This window comes from Dryobates pubescens, chromosome 10, assembly GCF_014839835.1.
Source record: "Dryobates pubescens isolate bDryPub1 chromosome 10, bDryPub1.pri, whole genome shotgun sequence".
Lineage (NCBI taxonomy): Eukaryota > Metazoa > Chordata > Aves > Piciformes > Picidae > Dryobates > Dryobates pubescens.
In genome coordinates this window covers 37,947,416-37,969,181 of record NC_071621.1, presented here as the reverse complement: position 1 = coordinate 37,969,181, position 21,766 = coordinate 37,947,416, and the positions used below count along the sequence as shown (strand labels likewise).

Here is a 21,766-nt window from a genome sequence, read left to right as displayed (position 1 = left end):
TGAATGAATCTTTTGTATTATTTGTTTTTCCTGGGTAACTTTGGAAAGGATGAGAAACATAGATGTTCAAAATTAACTTCATGTGATGCTTACAACTTTTGGTTTGATGTCTGGTTTTTTTCCTTTCACATCCATTTATTAATGGGTAGATTGCATTGCAATGACAGTGTGTAATTCATTTTTCTGACTATAGAATTTCAATGACAAATCCTATTTTGTCTGAAAAATGTAGTCACCCCTTCTTTCTTTAAGGATGATGTTGCCATCACGAGCAGGAGATTTAGACAAGTGTATTTAGGCATGCAAAATAAAATTCTGGTTCAGAATGGAGTCTGTGGGTTTTGCAAAGTACAGAACACAAATGCATGAATTTATGATTGGCCTTAGGTTAAGTGGATGCATATGATGGGAATGGGCCGGTGTTTTGTGCTCAAAACAACCACCTGTGTGCTTTGAATAGGGGTTTAAAGAAATCTGGGGGGGGAAATGGAATATTTAACCTCTCTTAATACAAATGTGCCTTGTATTAGATAGTTGGGGGCAATACCTCCTGTCTCTGCAGTGAATTTCCAGGAGTATCGAGGAAAGTCAGGCAAGGTACCCATCATGGTTCCTCCTAATTGCTTACAGCTTAGCTGTGATGGCAGGCTGAGAATTGGATGTTAAATATTGTGTCACACAGGGTTTTACTTTTGGGGGTTTATCCTTCATGTTTTCTACTTCCAGTGCACAGTGGAAGAAATGTGATACCTTTCACAAGTTTCCTTGGGGGATATTGGTAAAGTGGAAGGAAAAGGACTCCCAATCACCATAAGAATACTTATCCAGGGTGTGGGAAAATGGGATTGACATGCCTTCTCTGCCTGATGTGTAACAGGGATTTGTCTGTGATGAATGCCTGGCTTTGCTGAGGTGTGTCTTTCTCCTGTTGGACCTGTTCCACTTTGAATAGACAATTATATATTCATTAGATCAGAGATAGTGTGCCTGGTGATTAAGGCACTCCTTTGAAATGTAAACCCCAGTGGTGCCAGTTCCAGAACAGTAGTTTGGTTCAGGTTTTGCAGCACAGAGAAGTTCCTCATCACCAACCCGCTGGTTATTCTGATTTCATGCTCTCTTTCTTGCTTTCTAAAATCACTTTCTTACCTCAATTTTCTCTCTCATTTTAGAGCGTAAATTGCATGCTAGGACTTAGGAAAGCTATTAAATGAAGGTTGATTACAACTGATAAATGTGTATGAAACATTTTGACTTGAACCAATTTGCATGCTGATGAATTGCAAGGCAGAAGTGTATCTTTCTATAGAGATATATAGAGGATATGTAGCATGCTTAGGCTAATGGAAGATGTCCTACTGAACACATATTAAAAGCCAGGTAAAATGGATGCCATCTATTTTGTATATATATATATATACAATAATCAAAAAACAGATATCTTCTCTCATTCTTGCAGCTCCATATATTCTGCTGATGTTATGCATCAGGAGTTTTGGGTAGTGACTCATGAGGTTTTTAGGACATCAGCAGTGTTTGGTGTACTGCTCCAGAACTTCAGTTCTGGGGCCTATGCTCTTTAATATCTTTATCAGTGATCTGGATGAGGAGATTGAGTGCACCCTCAGTAAGTCTGCAGATGAACCAAGCTGGGTGGCTGTGTCGATCTGCTGGAGGGTAGGGAAGATTTACAGTGAGATCTGGACAGGTTAGACAAAAGGGCCAAAGCTAACTGTATGAATTTCATTGAGGCCAAGTGCCAGGTCCTCCACCTGGGTCACAACAACCCCCTGGTAAGCTACAGGCTTGGGGATGTGCAGTTAGAAAGCTGCAACTCAGAGAGGTACCTGGAGGTATTTGTTGACAGATGACCTAATATGAGTCAGCAGTGTGCTCAGGTGGCCGAGAAAGCAAACGGCATCCTGGCTTGTATTAGAAACAAGTGGCCAGCAGGAGCAGGGTGGTGATCATCCCCTGTACTCAGCACTGGTGAGGCCACATCATTAGCATTGTGTTCAGTTCTGGGATCTTCACTGGAAGGGGGACATTGCGATGCTGAAGTGTCTTCAGAGAAGGGCAATGAGGCTTGTGAAGGGCTTGGAGCACATGGCCTGTGAGGAGAGTCTGAGGAGCTGGGGTTGTTCAGTCTGGAGAAGAGGCTGAGGGGAGATCTCATTGTTCTCTACAACTACCTGAAGGGAGGTTGGAATGAGGAGGGGGTCAGCCTCTTCTTGGTGTCAAGCAACAGAGCCAGAGGAAATGGTTTCAAGCTGCCCCAGGGGAGGCTCAGGCTGGATATTAGGAAGTATTTCTTCACTGAAAGGGTTATCAAACATTGGAATGGTCTGCCCAGGGCAGTGGTAGAGTCCCTGTCCCTGGAGGTGTTTAAGCAGCCTGTGGACCTGGTGCTTAGGGACATGGTTTAGTGTTGACCCTTCCGTGCTGCGTTGAGGGCATTCAGTGAAAACCCACTACAGTTCCATAGCTCTGAACTGGGGGTAGGAATCCTCTCTTTTAGGAATAGGGTATGGGAGTTAGGCTTGAAATGACAATAGTTACCATACATGCTAATGACAAAAATAGGGATGGAATGTTTTATACTAAGGGAACAAAAAAAAAGCTCTGTAGTGACAGAAGAGCCACTACAATACAAAGAAAACTCTCAATGAACTGTTAGAGGCTCAGATAAAAGGTTGGATTATCAAAAGCCATTGCAGCTTGGTTGCTTCTTTTGAAACAGGCAGTAATTCTGTCAGACATCAGAAGAACTGAGTAGATTCATCTGAAAACTCTGCTCGTCCAGCTCTCTACTGTACTTGAATAAGTTTATCCGTGTGAGCAGCATCTGTGTTTCACCCAGGGACATCCCAGGCTGTAATCTTTCCAAAGGGAGTCTGAGATCAAGTGGAAGTGTCCTTGTTGATTTTGCTTGGTCGATTGCCACTCTAACTTCCATTTATCTGGTAGGAATCTTGACTTAGACTCTCTCTGTTCCCTGGCCTGTCTTTCTGCCACCTCCAAAAAGGCAAAAGTGGCCTCTGTGCAGCTGGAGAGGACTTTCTGTGAATCACAAGAGCATTATTCTCTGCCAATGAATCACTCGTGGCTGCCTTTAAGTTAGTGTTACTAAACTTGAAGAGTACTATTAACTAATCCTAGGCATTTTTTATATCACTGATGATGATTCATGGCCATGACACATTCCTGAAGCAGGACATCAGAACTCTCAGTTCCTTTGAATTAAACAAAATTCTGCTATTATGCCTTCTTATCTGAATAGTATTGAGAATTGTGGTCTGTGTGCTGCTTTATTGTGTTTATAAATGTGCATACTTCACTCAGCACATAGAGGGGTAGAATGGTTCGGGTTGGAAGGGACCTCCAAATGTCATCTAGTCCAACCCCCCTGTAGTGAGCAGAACATTCTCAGCTAGATCAGGTTGTCCAGAGCCTCCTTGAGCCTGCACTTTAGTATCTTCAAGGATCGAGTCTCAACTACCTCCCTGGGCAACCTGTTCCAGTGTCCCCCTACCATCATGGTAAAGAATTTCCTCCTAACACCCAACCTGAATCTACTCTTCTCTAATTTAAAATCATTGCCCCTTACCCTACCACTGCAGGCCTTTCTAAAGGGTCCCTTTCCAGCCTTCTTGTAGGCCCCCATCAGGTACTGGAAGGTCCCAGAGCCTCCTCCCCTCCAGGCTGAACACCCCCAGCTCCCTCAGCCTGTCCTTGTAGCAGAGGTGTTTCAGCCCCCTGATCATTTTTGTGGTCCTCCTCTGGACCTTCTCCATCAGGTCTATGTCTATCTTGTGTTGAGGGCTCCAGAGCTGGATGCAGTACTCCAGGTGAGGTCTCATCAGAGCAGAGCAGAGTGTCAGAATCACCTCTTTGGATCTGCTGGCAACACATCTTTGGATGCAGCCCAGGATGTGATTTGCCTTCTATGCTGCAAGCTCACACTGTCTGCTCATGTCCAGCTTCTCATCCATCAGCACCCACAAGTCTTTTCCAGGGGGCTGCTTTCTATCACCTCATCCCTCAGCCTGCATTGATAATGAGGATTGTTCAGGCCCAGGTGTAGGACCCTGCACTTGCTCTTGTTTAACCTCATGAGGTTCACCTGGGCACCATCTCTTCACCGTGTCTAGGCCCTTCTGGATGACATCCTATCCTTCTGGCCTATCGACAGCACCACTCAACTTGGTGTCATGTGCAGACTTGCTCATGGTGCCCTTGATCCTACTGTCTGTTATCACTGATCCAAATATTAAACAGTGCTGCTCCCAGTACGGACCCCTGAGGGACAGCCCTTGTCACCATCTCCATCTGGAGATGACCATCCAGCCGATTCCTTATCCCCTGAATAGTCCACCTGTCAAATCCACATCTCTCCAGCTTGGCAAGTGTGGATGTTAAGTAATGGAACAGTGAATCTTACCTGATCTGATTTCTGGAAAGGTGGGAAATACTGCCTAGGGAATGCTTTTAGCACGTTTTGGCAAAGAGCTACCTGTTTAAAGATTCATCCTTCTTTCTTCCTCCCAGCAGGCCATGTGTAACACTGATGTTTCTAATGTAAAAGACCTGTGCATTTCACATGTGACAACATTAATTTGTTCAGTTTCAAAGAACTGTGGGAAAGTTTTGAAGACACAGTTTTAGCCACGAATTTCAACTGGCTTCCATAAAGAATATGTCAAGGCAGTCTCTGCACTTAAAACTGCACAGCTACAAACCTAGTAAAAGGAATTTCTTTTGGGATGTAGCCATGCAAAATGTTTAAAGGTGTAATTATTGAGATAAAATTTACAAGCAAACTTTTTAGTGACAAACCATTCATAGGCTGGCAGCAGGTTTTGGCCATTTGTTTTCTGTTTGTGACGCTGATATTTCATAGAGGAAGAGAATAATTCAGTTAGGAAGGAGCTTGCAGAGGTCATCTGCTCCAAGCTCCTGCTCAGAGACAGACAGCTTTGAAGCTGTGTCGGATGGCTCAGGGTCACAGCCAGTCAGATTTACGAAGAATAAGAAACGAAATGGACACTGCAAAGAAGTGTTACAATAAAACAGGGTCAACACACTGTGCTGGGTGGACAAAAAAGTGTTATTTAGCTGTGTGTCTGTGAAAAACAGAGGATTAATTACACTTTATGTTGTTTATCCTTTGTATTTCCTCCCAGTGAAATCCATAGTTGAGCATTATGGGGCCTAAAAGAAGTCTTAAGTGTTACTTACAAAAAGCTTCAAAAGCTTCCTTGAATGTGTATCAAGAGAGAAAACAAAGCTAAGCTCTGGGTGCTTCTCTGTGTGCTTAGCCACTGGAGCAGTGCGGTGATGGCAAGTTAAGTGATGCACCAGAAAGAGAACTCAGTCCTTTACCTTTAGGATTTGTGCTCTATCTTCAGAGCCTTGAGGGCCTTTTGCTTCATTAGTAGTCTAGGTTTTTTTCTTCCAGATTACATGCCCTAAAGATCTTGATTTTTGAATAAGGAGGCAGTTCCTTTGATGCGGAATTGAGTAAGAGTTGGAAAGAAAAGAAGTGTCCCAGAACTTTAATCTAAATGATGAACCATACAGGCATTTTAGTAAAGAAACATAACTGAAGAAATCATTGGGTTGTAGTATGTTAAGAATGTGTTAAAAATCCCAGAAAATGCAAGATGAGGACAACTAAACACACTCCGTTGCTATCTGTGAATATGACAGTCAAATGGAAAAGAACAATAGCTTAGACAGTGGTTTAGAACTTGGGCTTGTTCCAGCACCTTTAATACTTCAGGAGGCTCAAATTCCCCTAAGTGCTTTACAGAGCAATGCTATAGTGCTCGTGTCATCTGTCCAAATAAACCCTTTTAGGCACGCAGCAGTTTTCCAGGATAAAGACTTGGAACTACAAGCTGGTCCAATCACGGAATTTCCACACAGTCTCAAGACACCCATGGGCGCTTTCATACCAGCAGAAAAGGATGAGAGGTGTCATCTTTTAGAGAGAAACTGAGGTCATCAGTGGGAGTTTTCTTTTTCACTTGAATTGCTGGCATTACGTGGTTAAACCCCATTGGTTTCCACAGATTCAATACAATCGAGTTTGTTCCCTGCGCCCTTGTGCAGAAGGTGACTGCCTGCTCCTGTCGCAGAGTTACATTTCAGTATGCCTGAACTTCCTCAGCTTCTGCAGATAACTCTACTACAAAATCTTCAGTGATGATCATGTCAAAGTGTTGTGTTTAGGAGGAGCCTGGATGAGGCACTTGGTGCCATGGTTTAGTTGATCAGGTGGTGTTGGGTGATCGGTTGGACTGGATGAGCTCAAGGGTCTTTCCCAACCAGGTTAATTCTGTGTTCTGTATAAGTAGCCTGTCTCTTGAATAAACTTTGTAATTCTTTCAGTTCTTCTTAGTGTTTTACTTCCATTTGTCCCCACCCCCCTCATATCTAATTACTGTTATCACTTAGTGGATGTTCTCCTTTCCTTGATCTGATTTTTTCACTTCTTTTGAGCAGTCTGGTGCTGGCCTGGGGTGACACAATGTGACAGGCAGACTTCTTTGCCATGAAGTGAAGCCTTTCACTCCCCGAAAGCAGCATTTCCCTCCTCCCAAAAGCATGCATCTGTGTTTTGATGAAACGTTTTGGATATTTAGTTTTCTCCCATATTACTTTTCAGCTCCTCATCAGACTGTTTCCTGTGGCAATTGTTTGCTTTCCTTGCATGCAGCTTACTAAAAGAGGACATATGTTGCTAACTTTTCATTATGAGACAGAACAGGCAAGGTCACACGCTGCCATGATGTTGAGAAAGACTGTCCCTACTGATAATCCTGAAGGATGACAAATGTGATGCAGAAAAACAGTAGGCATATATGTTTGTCACAACTCAGAAGTTGTTAATGTGAGCTCAACAGCGACACAAACCTGAGAAGAGTCCCCACGTTTCCTTTCCTGGGTATCTGTACGCAGGCAGAGCACACAGCAGCAGTTTTTAAGAGGCTGCTTTGCTTTGGTGATGGTTTCATTCCTTCTCTGGATTTGCTGCTCTGTGGTGCTGTGTATTCCACAGGTATTAGGAAAACCCAAATCCGGAGGATCTTTTCTAAAATTCTCCTTGAATGATGTACTTGTGTGCAGATGAGAGGACAACCTCTCTCCACAGAGGGCGAGTAAGAGTAAGCAGAGGAAGCAGTTGCAGTTGAAGCATTTGTAGTCATGTGTATTGTGGGTCTGTAATGAATGTGCTGAACCTGATAAGGGGCTTGAAAACAACAAATGGCATCGTGAGAGATGAAAATCTGTACCATATGGAGCATAATATAACTATGTAGTCTCAAAGCTCTGACTCTGGGGAGGGTGCCAGTATACGTGGGAGAAGTGAGACTTTCATGAATTATGTTACTCTGGAGTAGATCTGAAAGTACAAAAGAGTTCAACAGCACTCTGATAAATATGCAAGCGCCCTTGTCCTCTGAATGAGACAGAAATGGTGCTTTGATGTTTAGGCTTTGGAAACTTGAGCTTTGGATAAAACACAGTAGAAGAAAAGTACAGTGTAGTGTAGCATGAGCAAACACCTGAAAACATTGCTGGAAAGACTTGGGTCTAAAACCAGGATTAGATGTGGCAGGATTAGAAAGGTCTGATGTGAGAGTGTGAGATGACTAAAGCACCACATCCTGCATGGCAGAAAAGGAGCCTGATCAGAATGTACCACTCTTTCTTCAGAGTACAAAAACAATGCTTGTATAAGTGCCAGATTGTGAAAGAACTGCAAAGCAGAATCCTTTATGGTGCCACAGTTTTAGAGCCCTGAGTGTGTGGATTTAACAAATGTTTTCTATCAAAACCTTGAATTAGGTGGAAGTGTTTGGGCTATTGCAAAGTCACCTGTTCATTTCAGTACACTCAGTTGCATTAAGAGTGTCTCCAGCAGGCTGAGAGAGGTTATCCTTCCTCTCTACGCAGCCCTAGTTAGGCCACAGTTTGAATATTGTGGACAGTTCTGGGCTCCCCAGTTCAAGAGGGACAGGGAACTACCAGAGAGAGAGTTCAACAGAGGTCCATGAGGATGGTTAAGGGCCTGGAGTATCTCTCTTCAAGGAAAGACTGAGAGACCTGGGGCTGCTTAGTCCAGAGAAGAGAAGGCTGAGAGGGGACCTAATCAGTGTCTACAAATATCTGCGGGGTGGCTGTCTGCAGGATGAAGACAGTCTCTTTTCAGTGATAGGATGAGAGGCAATAAATGTAACTCAATCACAGGAAATTCTCAACAGGAGAAAAAACTTTTTACTCTGAGCATGACAGAGCCTGGAGCAGGCTGCCCAGAGAGGCTGTGGAGTCTCCTTCTCTGGAGATCTTCAAAACCCACCTGGATGCATTCCTGCATGACCTGCCCTAAGTGATCCTGATTTGCAGGGAAATTAGACTTGGTGGTCTCCAGATATCCCTTCCAACCCCTAGCACTCCATGATTCTATGCTTCCATGAAGGATTCACTTGATAGGCTGTGGTTTGCAATGTGTCTGTGTGCTGTTGAACTGGGCATTGCTGAGTGATGTGCACATCCCCACTATAGGAGTGCTATTAGACTAAGCATGGCCAAGTGGAAGGCTGAGAAAATCCTGCAACATTCCATCACCTCACTGTTTGATGGCTACATGAAAGTTGTATTTTTTCGGTGAAAAGTACTTTGTGCAGCAAGTTATTATTGAACAAAGTTTTCAGAAGTACTTAGCACCTACTGAGCTCAGCAACCTCAGATTCACAGCTTGGGTTGGGTTGGACCATCTTGTCAACCCCCCCACAGTCAGCAGGGACACATACAACTAGGTCAGGCTGCCCAGGGACACATCCAGTCCAATCTTGAATGCTTCCCAGGATGGGGTCATAACCACATCCCTGGCCAACCTGTTCCACTATTTCACCACTCTCATTGTAAAGAATTTCCTCCTTATGTCCAACCTAAATCTACTCTGCTGAAGTTTAAAACCATTGCCCCTCATCCTACTGCTACAAGCCCTTCTAAACTGTCCTTCCCCAGCCTTCCCACAGGTCCCCTTCAGATACTGAAATGCAGCTAAAAGGTCTCCCTAGAGTCTTCTCTTCTCCAGGCTAAAAAGCCCCAATTCTTTCACCCTGTCTTCACAGGAGAGGTGCTCCAGCCCTCTGATGATCTTTGTGTCCTTCATCTGGACCTGCTCCATCAGGTGAATGTCTCCCTTTTGTTGGGGGTCGGTGTTCCCAGTTAGGTCTCACCAGAGTAGAGTGGGAGAATCCCCTCTCTCGATCTGCTGGCCACACTCTTGATGAAGCCAGCATGGGACTGGCCTGGGCTGCAAATGCACATTATTGGCTCATGTCCTGCTTCTCATACACCAGTTCCCCCAAGTCCTTTTCTGCAGGGCTGCTCTCAGTTTCACCATCCCCCTGGTATTCTGCACACCCACCACTCCAGCCTGTCCAGGTGCCTCTGGATGGCATCCCATGCTTCAGTCTTACCAACTGCACCACTCAGCTTGCTGTCATCTGCAAACTTGCTGAGAGTGCACTCAGTGTTGCTGTGGAAATCATTGATGAAGATGCTGAACAGCATTAGTCCCAGGCCAGACCCTTGAGGGACACCTCTTGTCACCAGTCTCCATCTGGACATCAGGCCATTGACCACTACCTTTTGTATGCTATCATCCTCTTCTTGATGTTGGCAGATCTAGAGGCATTTGCTCTATGCAAATGTCTTGGCTGCCAGACTAAGTAATGTTACCTGCTTTAGCACAGAGGGGGGAAAAGAGAGAAAGCCTATGAAGGACTATTTCAGAGCTGCAGCAAATCCTGTTACATCTGTAATCCTCCTATGTCTGTCAGTTAGGGGCAGAGTTTCCAACCATTTATCCCCTTTGTAAGCTACGTTACTTGATCCATTCCACTCTCCCCATAGATCTTAGTGTGGGTTTTTTTCACTGTCTCTTGCCCAAAATATGAATTTTCCACAGTTTTCTAAGTTTGACTCACTCTCAGCTTTGAATTTCCCATGCTGTTCAGAAAGCTAATATTGTAGAACAAGAGTGAATGTAGTTTGTGGAAGGAGGTGTTCCTTTTTCATCTCGTGGGAGAAGGTGTTGCCTTTTTGCACCTGAAACGGAAGTATCGTGAGTGAGGAAGCCGCAGGGCAGCCAATCAAGCTGGTTGCAGCGTCAGCCAGGAGTCAGATGCTACTGTTCTGTAGGGCTGGTTTTGTTACTGAAAAGGTACCCTGTGAGAAATTACCTTTGGAATCCAAAAATGTGCAGTGTTCCAGCCAAACTGTTTCAAGTCTCTGTAGAAAGCACATATTAGTGCCACACTGTGCTTCTGCTAAGAAAGCCTCAGAAGTGTGACTTTGCTTAAGCTGAAATGTAAAACTTCAGAATGAGTGAAGAGGAAACTTACTAGAGTTTATATAATAGTCAGGTGGCAATTTGTGTCTCAAGCTCAATAGTAGATTACAAATTAACATTTCCTCACATTAACATTTACTTAATCACAGCATCACTAAATGCTAAGGGAGTGAAGGGACCTCAAAAGATCATCTTAGTCCAACCCCACTGCCAGAGCAGGAGCACCTCTACCAGGTCACACAGGAACACATCCAGGCAGGTTTAGAATATCTCCAGAGAGGGACACTCCACAATCCCCCTGGGCAGCCTGCTCCAGGGCTCTGTCACCCTCACAGTGAATAAATTTTTCCTCCTGTTTCCATGGCACTTTCTCTGCCTCAGCTTCCACCACTGCCCCTGGTGCTGGCATTGGGCATCACCCAGCAGAGCCTGGCTCCAGCCTCTTGGCACTCACCCTTGATATATTTATAAACATGAATAAGGTCACCTCTCAGTCTCCTCTTCTCCAAGCTAAAGAGACGTTCCACTCCCTTAATCATCTTTGTGGCTCTGTGCTGGACTCTTTCAAGCAGTTCCCTCTCCTTCCTGAACTGAGGGGCCAAGAACTGGACACCATATTCTGGATGTGGCCTCACCAGGGCAGAGTAGAGGGGGAGGAGAACCTCTCTTGATCTACCAACCACACCCCTTCTCATACACCTTAGAATGGCATTGGCCTTCCTGGCCACAAGAGCACATTGCTGGCTCATGGTCAACCTTCCATCCACTAGAAACCCCAGGACCTTTCCCCCTTCACTGCTCTCCAGCAGGTCAGTCCCCAATCTATACTGATACATGGGGTTGTTGTTTCCCACGTGCAAGACTCTTAGAGGAAGAACTTGAAAAGCAAAAGGAAATGAATCCCCTTTTTAACAAAAATAGCATAGTTCCTAAGCCAACACCACTGGCATGAACTAGAGAAGCCCAGCATTGCTTAGGTAAAAGAAAGCTTGGGATTTAACCTTCAGATCATTAGTGCTCTCAAAAAGCTGAAGCATAATTCCTATTGTAAAATGGCAACATTTTAAGGAGTCTCCAGTGGCAAAGTTGGTAGGGTCTTTGAAAGGTGTAATAAAGGAAGGCAGGAGGGGAAAAGGAAAAAGGCAAAAAAGCAAGTGTGCATATTATTATTTGCCTTTGATTGCCTCCTCTTTTCCCCAAGTAATGAATCTTTTCACAAAGAAATGGAGCAAGGCAGTGAGGGGCAGGGATTGTGTTTCTCTCTTGCATGATCTCAGGAGTGGGCTTGAATGCTCCATCCACAAACATGCTTGCTGTGACCACTCTTGACTTGCCTTTTATCTACTGAGAAGCAGAATTTCCTGGGGCCTTAGGGAAGACTTGCCATACATTTCCATGATACTCTGGACTTAAGTTCACTATAAAGCAGGAAAACTTTTTTCTATGATGGAAACTCAATGTTCTTACTTGGACAAAACCCTTGAAACCAGTGGGAAGCCTGGTAGGCTTGACTTACATCAGTTCTTCTATTTGCATGCTACTGTTCATTTGGAGACACACAACAACTTTACTAACACTGACTTGCACTCCTTAACAACTAAGCAAAATGGTTTCCTTAAAACTAAGTAAAAAAAACCACAACCAAACAGCCAACCAAAGAATCCCCCAAGAAGCCCCACAAAGCTCATTTCAGTAATCAAGGTTGTGGGCGTTATATGTTGTCACCTGAAACAGCTCTCAACTTCTCTCTTGGACTTTTTGCTGACTGATGAACTCTGTGAAACAGGCTTCCTGGTTTGCTGCCGTGACAAGGTGAAGTTGCAGCAATAGTTAAGTGAATTTTGTGCAGTTCACATCTATATTTTGTTCTGACTTAAATGCCAGAGAGCTTCAAAATCATGTCACTTCAGGAGATTGTCAGAAATTCTTGTAGGAGCACTGAAGTAATTAAGTCATTCAGAAAGTGTCTGTGTGAGTTCTGCTGTCACCTTGTTGATCAGAATAATAAAAAGGAGAAAGTAAAATGCTTCTATGTGACTGTGGTGTTCCTGTTTAGCACACTGCAGTACAAATCACTTGGCCCTTATACGGGAAAGAACTCATCCTGCTCTTGCTGAGCACTTTTGGTCTCATTTCTGCTTCTTGGGCTTAGCATTCCTCCCTGATTTTGTTGAAGACTGAACAACTTTACATCATTTGTAGCCAAGCTCTTCTCTAAGGCAAAATGCAGCACTTGAACAGGAAAAAACTTAAAAAATGAGACCTGGTTAAGGAGGAAACCATTTGCAGAAGTGGGAGAAAATGGGAAAATGTGGAAAAATAACTTTAGAAGTTCCCAGTGTTGACTTGCCACAGTTTCCAAGGAAGTCAGTGGACCACTTCTGAAGATCACCTTCTGGCAAAATAGAAACGGTGCAGGCTATGAAGATGTAGGCTGCTCTGTGGCTGCTCATGGTGGTGTGTAAGTGAGAAGAAAGGATGATGGAAGGCTAAGTAAGGAGAAGAGTGGATCCTGTGGCCTTCTGGCTACCCAACACCATTACCTTCCGAGGATTCTTACTTTATTTTTGTGACCTTTATGTAGGCAATATAACAAGTCTCGAGGGAAGAGATTCAAACTGGCCAGAACTTGCAAGTTTTCTTTTCTTTCCCCAGCATGTGAATCATCCATCATCTCATTCTGACCCTAAGCGTTGTGTTTCAGTGTTTGCAGAAGGTATAACACCAGTCATCTGAAGTGATGTTGTGTCTCTGCTGGAGGTTGCTGTCCCTCCAGGACCAGAAGAATTACAAACAGGTCTCTTCCCTGTTCAGCCAGAGCTATAAAGAAGTCAACTGATCTTTGTGGAGCTGCAAAGCCCTGTCTGAGAAAAGCATAAAGAAGGCAGGTTTGTGTAATAAACATTAAAAGGAAGTACTGACCTTCCCTTCAGATGAGAACAGGAGGGAGGCCTCCAGAGATAGGCTGGAAGAACTTATTTTGATCTGATCGTTTGACCAAAGTTTCTCTGTTTGAAAAGTAAAGCTGAGCCAAGAGAGAAACTTGAGCTTGATGGTACAACTGTGGCAAGTATGAGATATCCAGCATGAACAGGAGGACTCCGAGGCAAGATGTTTTGAACGACAAGCAGGGCATGTTGTACTATGCTAAGCCGTTTGTCAGGCTGTGTGCAGGACTGGAACTCTGCAACACAGGCAGGGAAGCTCCTAAGAATATTACTGAGTAATGTTATGTAAATGTTCCTTGTATAGCCAGTAACTAATTATGTGAGGGTTTTATAGCAGTAGCAATTGAGGACTTGGGCAAAGAGAAGGCAAGGTTTAGGTAATGAGATAATTTAACTAATGGAATTGACATGGAGCTGGACCCTTATATATTTGGATGTGCCAATAATGATGTTTGAGTAATGCCATTAAAGTTAGTAGGTCGAGACTTAATCAGAGCTTCTGTCTCCCACCTGTGTTTTGGGATTTTTGACTAATCTCTTCTGTTGAAGACTCCTGAAATGAAGGAGGCAAGCATAGTTAGATCTAGATATGAACCTCAGTTCAGAAGTATCACTGGAGCACCCCAAAGGAGGGAAACTTCTGCTGCTTTACACCTTTTCTCCTCTGTATCAGCTGCTATTAGTTCTTATTAAACCTTTATCTACGTGGTCACCAGGCCTCTGAGCTTGTTGTTAACTTGCTTTGTAAGCATCCAAAAGAGGTTAAGCTTGGGATGGAAAAACAGCAGTGAATTAACTTGACAGATATTTATGGGGAACCACTCCCAAATGCCAGAGTCAGCACCACAGAAGGTGTCAGTGTTCCACCTTGGAAAATGCAGTGGCTAAGTGATGGCTCAGCTGTTGCTTTGGGCTGAGGGAAGGCAGACATTTTCATCAGTTAACATGAAATGACAGGGAGACAGAAATATGCCAAGAAAAGCTGTGAAGATAATTAACACTTTTTTGCAGGATGGGCACAAGGGACATGCAAAAAGTCAAGGGTGGGGAGCTCACCTTTGCAGAAAGGTTCTGGGAGTGTTGTACCAGCAGACAATACTTAATGGGAATGGGATTACAGCTCATCAACTACAGTGAGTTTTTAATATTGCAACTGTATGCTGGTGAATCTGCACACTGGTGTGACAGAGCATGAGGGGAGAGATCTGTGCATCAGGACTGCTGCTCAGAACTGAAACTCAGCAGCTTTTAACCAGAATGGTGCTATTGAATTCTTTTTCAAGCCAAGGCTCCTAAAAGGGGCTATCCATGAGTGACCCCAGCCATGTTTTTAGCCTCATTGGCCATGCTCTGAAGTACAAAGACAGAAGACATTTTCACATAGTCAATTCAGACCTTTCAAGAACCACGGGGGGAAAAAAAATAAATGAATGTGCAGTTGCTTTTAGCTTTCACAGTGAATTGCTCTTAGCTTTTACAGTGCAGTTTCTGGTACAGGAAGGCCTTGCAGGGCTATACCTCTCTGCTGAGGCAGCTAGTGTCTCACAGCTTGTAGATCCTGTTGATCGAGTCAAGGACTGCAGCCAGAAAAATAGCTTGAAACGTTCTGGATAGCAAAGAGGCAGCGCCAAGCGGAGTCCTGTTCTCGTGAAACGTGATTTCTGAGGGGCAGAACCAGAGCAGCTTGCACTGTAACACATGCACATTTATGGATAAGTGTGAAGGGCTACCATTGATTCTTCTGAGCAGTCTGTAGCAGTTTTACCATGTCACTACTTACAGCCAGCAGTGCCACATTTATTTGTCTCTAACAAGTTAATGGCAGAAGGTATGGGAGGAGGGGAAGAGAGCTGGGAGCCTGTGAAACCTTTTCAGAAGTTATTTCCTGCTAAGAACTCTGAGGAACTGTGTGTGAAGAACTGGAACAGCCAAGCACACTCCACATAACAGGCAACCTCTGATAGCTTGTAAAGCTCTTCAGCTTTGTTTCAGGTTTGTTTCCTAACCAACTGCAATTTAGAATACATAGAATACATAGAATAAACCAGGTTGGAAGAGACCTTCATGATCACCGCGTCCAACCCATCAACCAATCCAACCCCACCCAAACAACTAACCCACGGCACCAAGCACCCCATCAAGTCTCCTCCTGAACACCTCCAGTGATGACGACCCCACCACCTCCCCAGGCAGCCCATTCCAATGTGCAATCACTCTCTCTGTATAGAACTTTTTTCTAACATCCAGCCTGACCCTCCCCTGGCGCAGCCTGAGACTGTGTCCTCTTGTTCTGGTACTGGCTGCCTGGGAGAAGAGACCAACATCTGTCTGTCTGCAACCTCCCTTCAGGTAGTTGTAGAGAGTAATAAGGTCACCCCTGAGTCTCCTCTTCTCCAGGCTAAGCAACCCCAACTCCCTCAGCCTCTCCTCGTAGGGCTTGTGTTCCAAACCCCTCACCAACTTTGTTGTGTGCATCCAGGTTTCTCCTTGCTCCCCTGCTCTTTATCTTTTCCTATCAAGTGCAGGCTCTGGGGATCTGGAAAGTCCCCTCTCTTCAGAAGCACAGATTATTACAGATGTTTAAATCCCTTTGGAGTGAAGAATAAACACAACCCTGTTTTAATTTTTTTCTTTTTTAATCAAGTATTACCTAAATTTTGTAGCAATTTCCCCTTGGTTTTGGTAGTGTTTTAGGACTTCTGTTCCCAGCTTCCTGAATTGTGTTGGGAAATCAGCTACAATAATTACGACATACAGACAAACTTACAGGAAAATAGTCCTGAAGTACTTGTAGAGTTCATGCTGGTGTCAAGTGCACTGTGTAAGTAGACAGGTGTTACAACAGTGCAAAAATAACCTGAAACTAAGGTGATCCTAATGGTGAAAGGAAGATTAAATCAAAGATTTATTATGCTGGCCTGGAGATGTTTATGGACTCTGCAGAAAATATTTGCAGTGTCATACTGGTTTTTGTGTGAGAGCTGGCTGGGAAGAATTAAGATACACACAGTCTCAAACCCTTCTCTTGGGTTATAAATGAGTACTGAAAATGTATTCACAATGACATACTGATTGCAGAGCTGCAGATGGAGTATGCTTCTTTTCAGTAATGGGCAGCATGGATGTGGAACACTGGCAGCCGAACTGAGCCTGTGACACACTGAAAAGCAAGCATGATGCACTCTCTCACATGCAGCCCGACCTGCTGTTTGGAGTACAGTTCAAGAGTGAAGAAATGGAATTTGATTTAAAATAAATAAAAAAGTATAGAGTTGCCATGTTTATTAATAACTCTTCTCACTAGGGCTGAACTGGACACCTGTCCACAAGCAGCAGTGAAGCAAACAAACTCCCAAAAAGTTGAGAAGCTGATGAAATAAGGGGGGGAAAAAAAAAAGTCATTTTTAGTGCACTGAATGTTTGCATTTAGTTTGCAGCAGTGTGCACATGCTGCACCACACAGCTTGGTGTCATCAGCAAGCTTGCTGAGGGTGCACTCAATGCCAACGTCCATGGCACCCACAAAGATGTTAATCAAGCCTGGTCACAGCACTGATCCCTGAAGGACTCCATTTGTCCCTGGCCTCCACTGGGACATGGACCCATTGACAGCCACCCTTTGGGTGCAGCCCTCAAGCCAGTTCTTTGTCCACTGAATGGACATCATTTCTACAGAAAAATGTAATGGTTAATATATACTTTTAAAAAATCTCAAATTTTGCCTGAAAAATGGTGACTTGATTTGCAAGTGTCTGTGCCTACATGCCTGCTTACCTGTCATGAGAGCCTCACAAGGAGCAAAAGCAATACCTAGGGTTGTGATCTTTCAAACACTTCATTCTGGCAAATCAGCACCATGAAAGAGGTGCTCCTGTTTGGGGTATTTGCTGTTTGAGGGGTTTTTAAAGTATGTGAATTGGAGCAACAGAAACCAGTGTGCCAAAATGCTAAATGTTATTCACTGATCCTGTTTGTAGATAGCAGTGGGCTTTAAAGCCTTTTTTCAAAGCTCTGAAGTGTTTTTAGCCTCCAGCTCTCCCTGACTTGGATAAATTCATATTGGAGTTCAGATGCTAATTTATTGAACTGCTTTCAGAAACAATTCAATTTAGGTCAAATTGTAGGAGCATCCATTAACTCTGCCATTAACTCTGGGAAACCTTTGTTTTCACAGCCTCTGTTCTTTAACTGACAATTAATTTCTTCTGACTGTGTCACCTGCCTTCAAATATGGAGTTGCCAAATAAAGTGCTTTCTTTAAGAAGAAAGGATAATTTGCTCATACACTGCAAAGAAATTCTGTAGAAATCCAACAGCTGCTGATGCTTTTACTTACTCTATTTTATATTTTTCTCAGGGGAATTCTGGCCTGGGGTTCAGTATTGCTGGAGGAACAGATAACCCACACATTGGGGATGATCCTGGGATATTCATCACTAAGATTATCCCAGGAGGAGCTGCAGCAGAGGATGGAAGACTCAGGTAAAAAGTAACTCATTATGTATGTTTGAAAACAAAATGCATTATTATTATTAGACATTATTCTGTATGAATCAAATGCCAGGTAGGTCTTCTCTGGGGTCAGAGTAAATAAATGACATGACTAGGGTCTCCTTTCTGCTGAGGTAATGAGAAATGATTTAAGTAGTTCAAGGTTAGTTAAGTGCTGTATGAAAGGGCATCTGCTGATGCCATCTTTGTGCCAGTCATTTAATTTAGTACAAAAGGCCAAATGTGGACAGGGGGAGGAAACAGGTAAATATCCTCATGAAAGTCTTCTCTACTGGGACTTCACATGCTCATGGCTGAAGCACTTTACATGTTGGTTTTGTTGTTTAGGTGGTGTTGGATTGGTTGATGGGTTGGATGCGATGATCTTGAAGGTCTTTTCCAACCTGGTTTATTCTATGTATTCTATGAAGGCTATCAAGGCTTGCCAAGCTAGAGAGCCATTGCTGAACAGTCATAGCTATTTGCAGACAGGTCCTGCTGCTTGACAGAGGCAGCAAGGTGTGCTTACTGCTGTTTCCTAGCATTGTTTTGCTCCAGGAGAATGTCATGGCTATGCTCCATATGCTGAGTGCCCTCCAAAGCAGTCTGCCACTGTAGCTCCTGAGATGAGCACACAAGCTACTTGTTGTGGTTCTCAAATACATGGTAGTACATTTCCTAAACAAGAGGAACCAGAAAACTCCCTTGTGCATCTTCTTTTACTATGGCCTGAATGCAGAGGGTCTCCTGTCTCTCACAGAGACTGCCACCCATCTGTCACTCGTGATGCCTGCTGATGCTTTTAAACGGCCATTTAGCTGGAAAGGCTTGGAATAAGATTCTGAAGCATTCATGATCTCAGCACTGGAATCTAAACTCTGTTAGGCTTTGCCAAAAGCAGATGGTCTAAAAGTCGTGAAGTGTGACCAGATGGTAGCAATAACTTTTCTCCCATAGCCTTTTGCTTTAATTCAGAGTAGGGGGTCAGGTTACAGAGCAAGTTTGGGATATTTCTTATACTGGGTTAGCAATTTTGTTTTGGAAATGTTTCTTATTTTTACTGTGATAGTGCTGAGGAGTCCTGGTGCTTGGAGAATTGACAGTCTAAATAAGAGTGCAGACAAAAGGAGCAGAAAGAATCTCAGATAACTTTATGACTAAAATGGAGCTATCTACCCCTAAGCCAGTCATCATAAAGCCTCCTAGCAGTGGAGAAAGACCTAAGCATTTCTAGGTTGTGATTCATCTCATCCTAAAGTCAATGTCTAAAACAGAAGAATCACATCTTTAAAAGGCCTGTGTTTTCACTGGTGCCTCAAATGAAAAGGAGCTTCTTCAACTAGTTCAGCTGTATCTGATCCATGGTGCAAACATCTGCACTGGGCCAGATGAGCTTCATGGGAAACAGCAGAAGGGAACAGCAGCATTTGGAACCGACACTGTCAAATTTAACACAATGAGCAGTGTAAGGGACTCACACCTGCATCCACACTCTGCAGATAAAAAAGGTCCCTTGCAGAAGATAATATCTCTTTTAAGCAGAGTTTCAAATTATGTAGCAATTGTTGTGTTGTAGAGGTCTTAGAAAGACCCTCCAAACCCACCAGCAAAATAGCATACTAGTGGAATTAGTCTATGTTAAGATTAGACCTGGAAAACTTCTCTGTTTTGTAATGAAAGTTCACTAGTACAAGTAATATTTACTGTACTATAGAGTCATAGATGATATTATTAGACTGTAGGTAAAATGTAATACTGATATATTTAGCTGTTCTCTTGTTCTCATTCATAAACAAAGACTTTATTTCAAAGATTCATCCTTTCCTTCTCTTACCTGGTGTGAGGATTTCAGTGTGCTACAGTGCTAGCAAAGAGACAATCATGTTATAAGAACACCTGAAAAATGCACCTATCACTGATCATTGCTGATAGGCCACTGAAGAGAAGAGCTGTCCTGGGGCAGTCTTCACTGACTTACATTATAATTAATTTACATAAGAGAGAGTTTATCATCTAAGGACACAACATGCAATGACACCTGCCAAGGATAGTGATAACCTAGGTTCCCAGCAACAACTTGATTTTGAATAACCTGGAAAAGAGAAATCGATGTTTATTGCCAGCAACATACTTTTGCATGTCCGTTTTGCCTCAGACTTTATCACAGAATCACAGAATTGTCAGGGTTGGAAGGAACCTCAAGGATCATGTAGTTCCAGCCTCCCTGCCGTGGGCAGGGACACCTCACACTAGAGCAGATTGCTCATAGCCACATCCAGCCTGGCCTTACAAACCTCCAGGGATAAGGCTTCTATCACCTTCCTGGGCAACTTGTGCCAGTGTCTCGCCACCCTCATGCTGAAGAACTTCCCAACATCCAATCTGAATCTACCAATCTACCCACTTACAGTTTTGCTCCATTCCTGCCAGTCCTGTCACAACCCAATATCCTAAAAGGTCCCTCCCCAGCTTTCTTGTAGATATGGGAAGGCCACAATAAGGTCTCCTTGGAGCCTTTTCCTCTCCAGACTGAATAGCCCCAAATCTCTCAGTCTGTCTCCATAGGAAAGGTGCTCCAGCCATCTGATCATGCTCATAGCCCTTCTTTGGACACATTCCAGCATGTCTATACCTTTCCTGTAATAGAGGCTCCAGAACTGGATGCAGTACTCAAGGTGAGGTCTCACCAGAGTGGAGCAGAGGGGGAGAATCACCTCCCTCAACCTGCTCACCACAAGTTCTCTTGATGCAGCCCAGGTTACAATGGGCTTACTGGGCTGCAAGTGCACACTTTGTCTCTAGATACTCTGTATTACATAGCAAAGTAGACTGTTTGACCTCTAAATCCTCTGTCTAGTTTTAAATCATACAAGCCTGTAAAATAATTTCTACTGCATTTTACATGAAGTCCCTTTGACCTAACTGAGTGAAGTTCCTCAAATAACAAGGCTGAGAAAGCAACCTGCAAGAAATGGACTTAATGCTGCAGACCCTTGCAAATCTTGCCTGTGTATATATGGTTGACAAGTGGAGGAGTAGGTCACATAGGTCCAGAAAAAGCAAATGCAACCTCCTGCTCCTGGTAAGAAGTAACTCTCCAGGGGGAAATTTATAGTTATATCTCAGATGTAAATACCAGATGGGAAGGAATAAAGACAAAGGAGCTAGATTGAGATCAGTAGTGCCCAGTGACAAGGCAAAAACAATGGACTGAAAACACATCAAATTTTGTCTGTTTCCACCAGGAAACACTTTTGTACTGTGAATGTGACTGCCTCTGGGCATGCAATGTAGGCTCTCCATCCCTGGAGATACTAAAAACCTGACTAGACATATTCCTGGACAACCTGGACAACCTGTTCTAGCTAAGCTTACTTCAGCAAGGAGAGTTTGACAAGGTGATCCTAAGAGGTACTTTCCAATCTAAGTGATACTGTGATTCTGTAATTTGCACCTGAGTCAGCAGTGTGTCCTGGCAGTGATGATGGTTGTTGTGGATGTCAGCAGAGATGCACAGAAGAAGGACTGGAGGCAACAGCCACATGTTGCAATAGGGGAAACTTCAGCTGTGTCTGAGGAAAAAGCAAACAACAACAGCAACAACAACAACAAGCCTTTTGATGTGGGTAGTAAGGCACTGTAACTGTCAGCTCACCAAGATTATGTGATCTCTGTCTTCAGATTCAAAGTTCATCTGGGCAAAATCCTGAGCAACCTAATCAGACTTTCATGTTGGCCTTGCTTTGAGTAGGAAGTTGGACTAGAAGGCTTCTGCAGATCCCTTCCAACTTGAATTGTTCTTCAATTCTGTAGATCATTATTGTGTATAAAACCTGTGTGTTAGATGGGAATAAATATGGGGTTTTACCTCTAGTGGAGAGCAGATTATTACTAACAGCAGGTACAATGCATAGTGTGGGTTTGTATTGCACCATTGACCATATCAAAAAATAAGGAT

General features: G+C 43.6%; 1 protein-coding gene across 7 annotated transcripts in view; it reads left to right on the top strand.

Annotated features, from left to right (window-relative positions):
- Positions 1–21,766, top strand: part of DLG2 (discs large MAGUK scaffold protein 2) — a 1,098,948-nt gene that overhangs the window by 720,681 nt on the left and 356,501 nt on the right. For all 7 annotated transcript variants that reach the window (XM_054164548.1, XM_054164550.1, XM_054164553.1 and 4 more), the window contains one exon: positions 17,675–17,799. In XM_054164548.1, the coding sequence (XP_054020523.1) occupies positions 17,675–17,799 (125 nt within the window). The remainder of the gene's footprint in view (positions 1–17,674; positions 17,800–21,766) is intronic.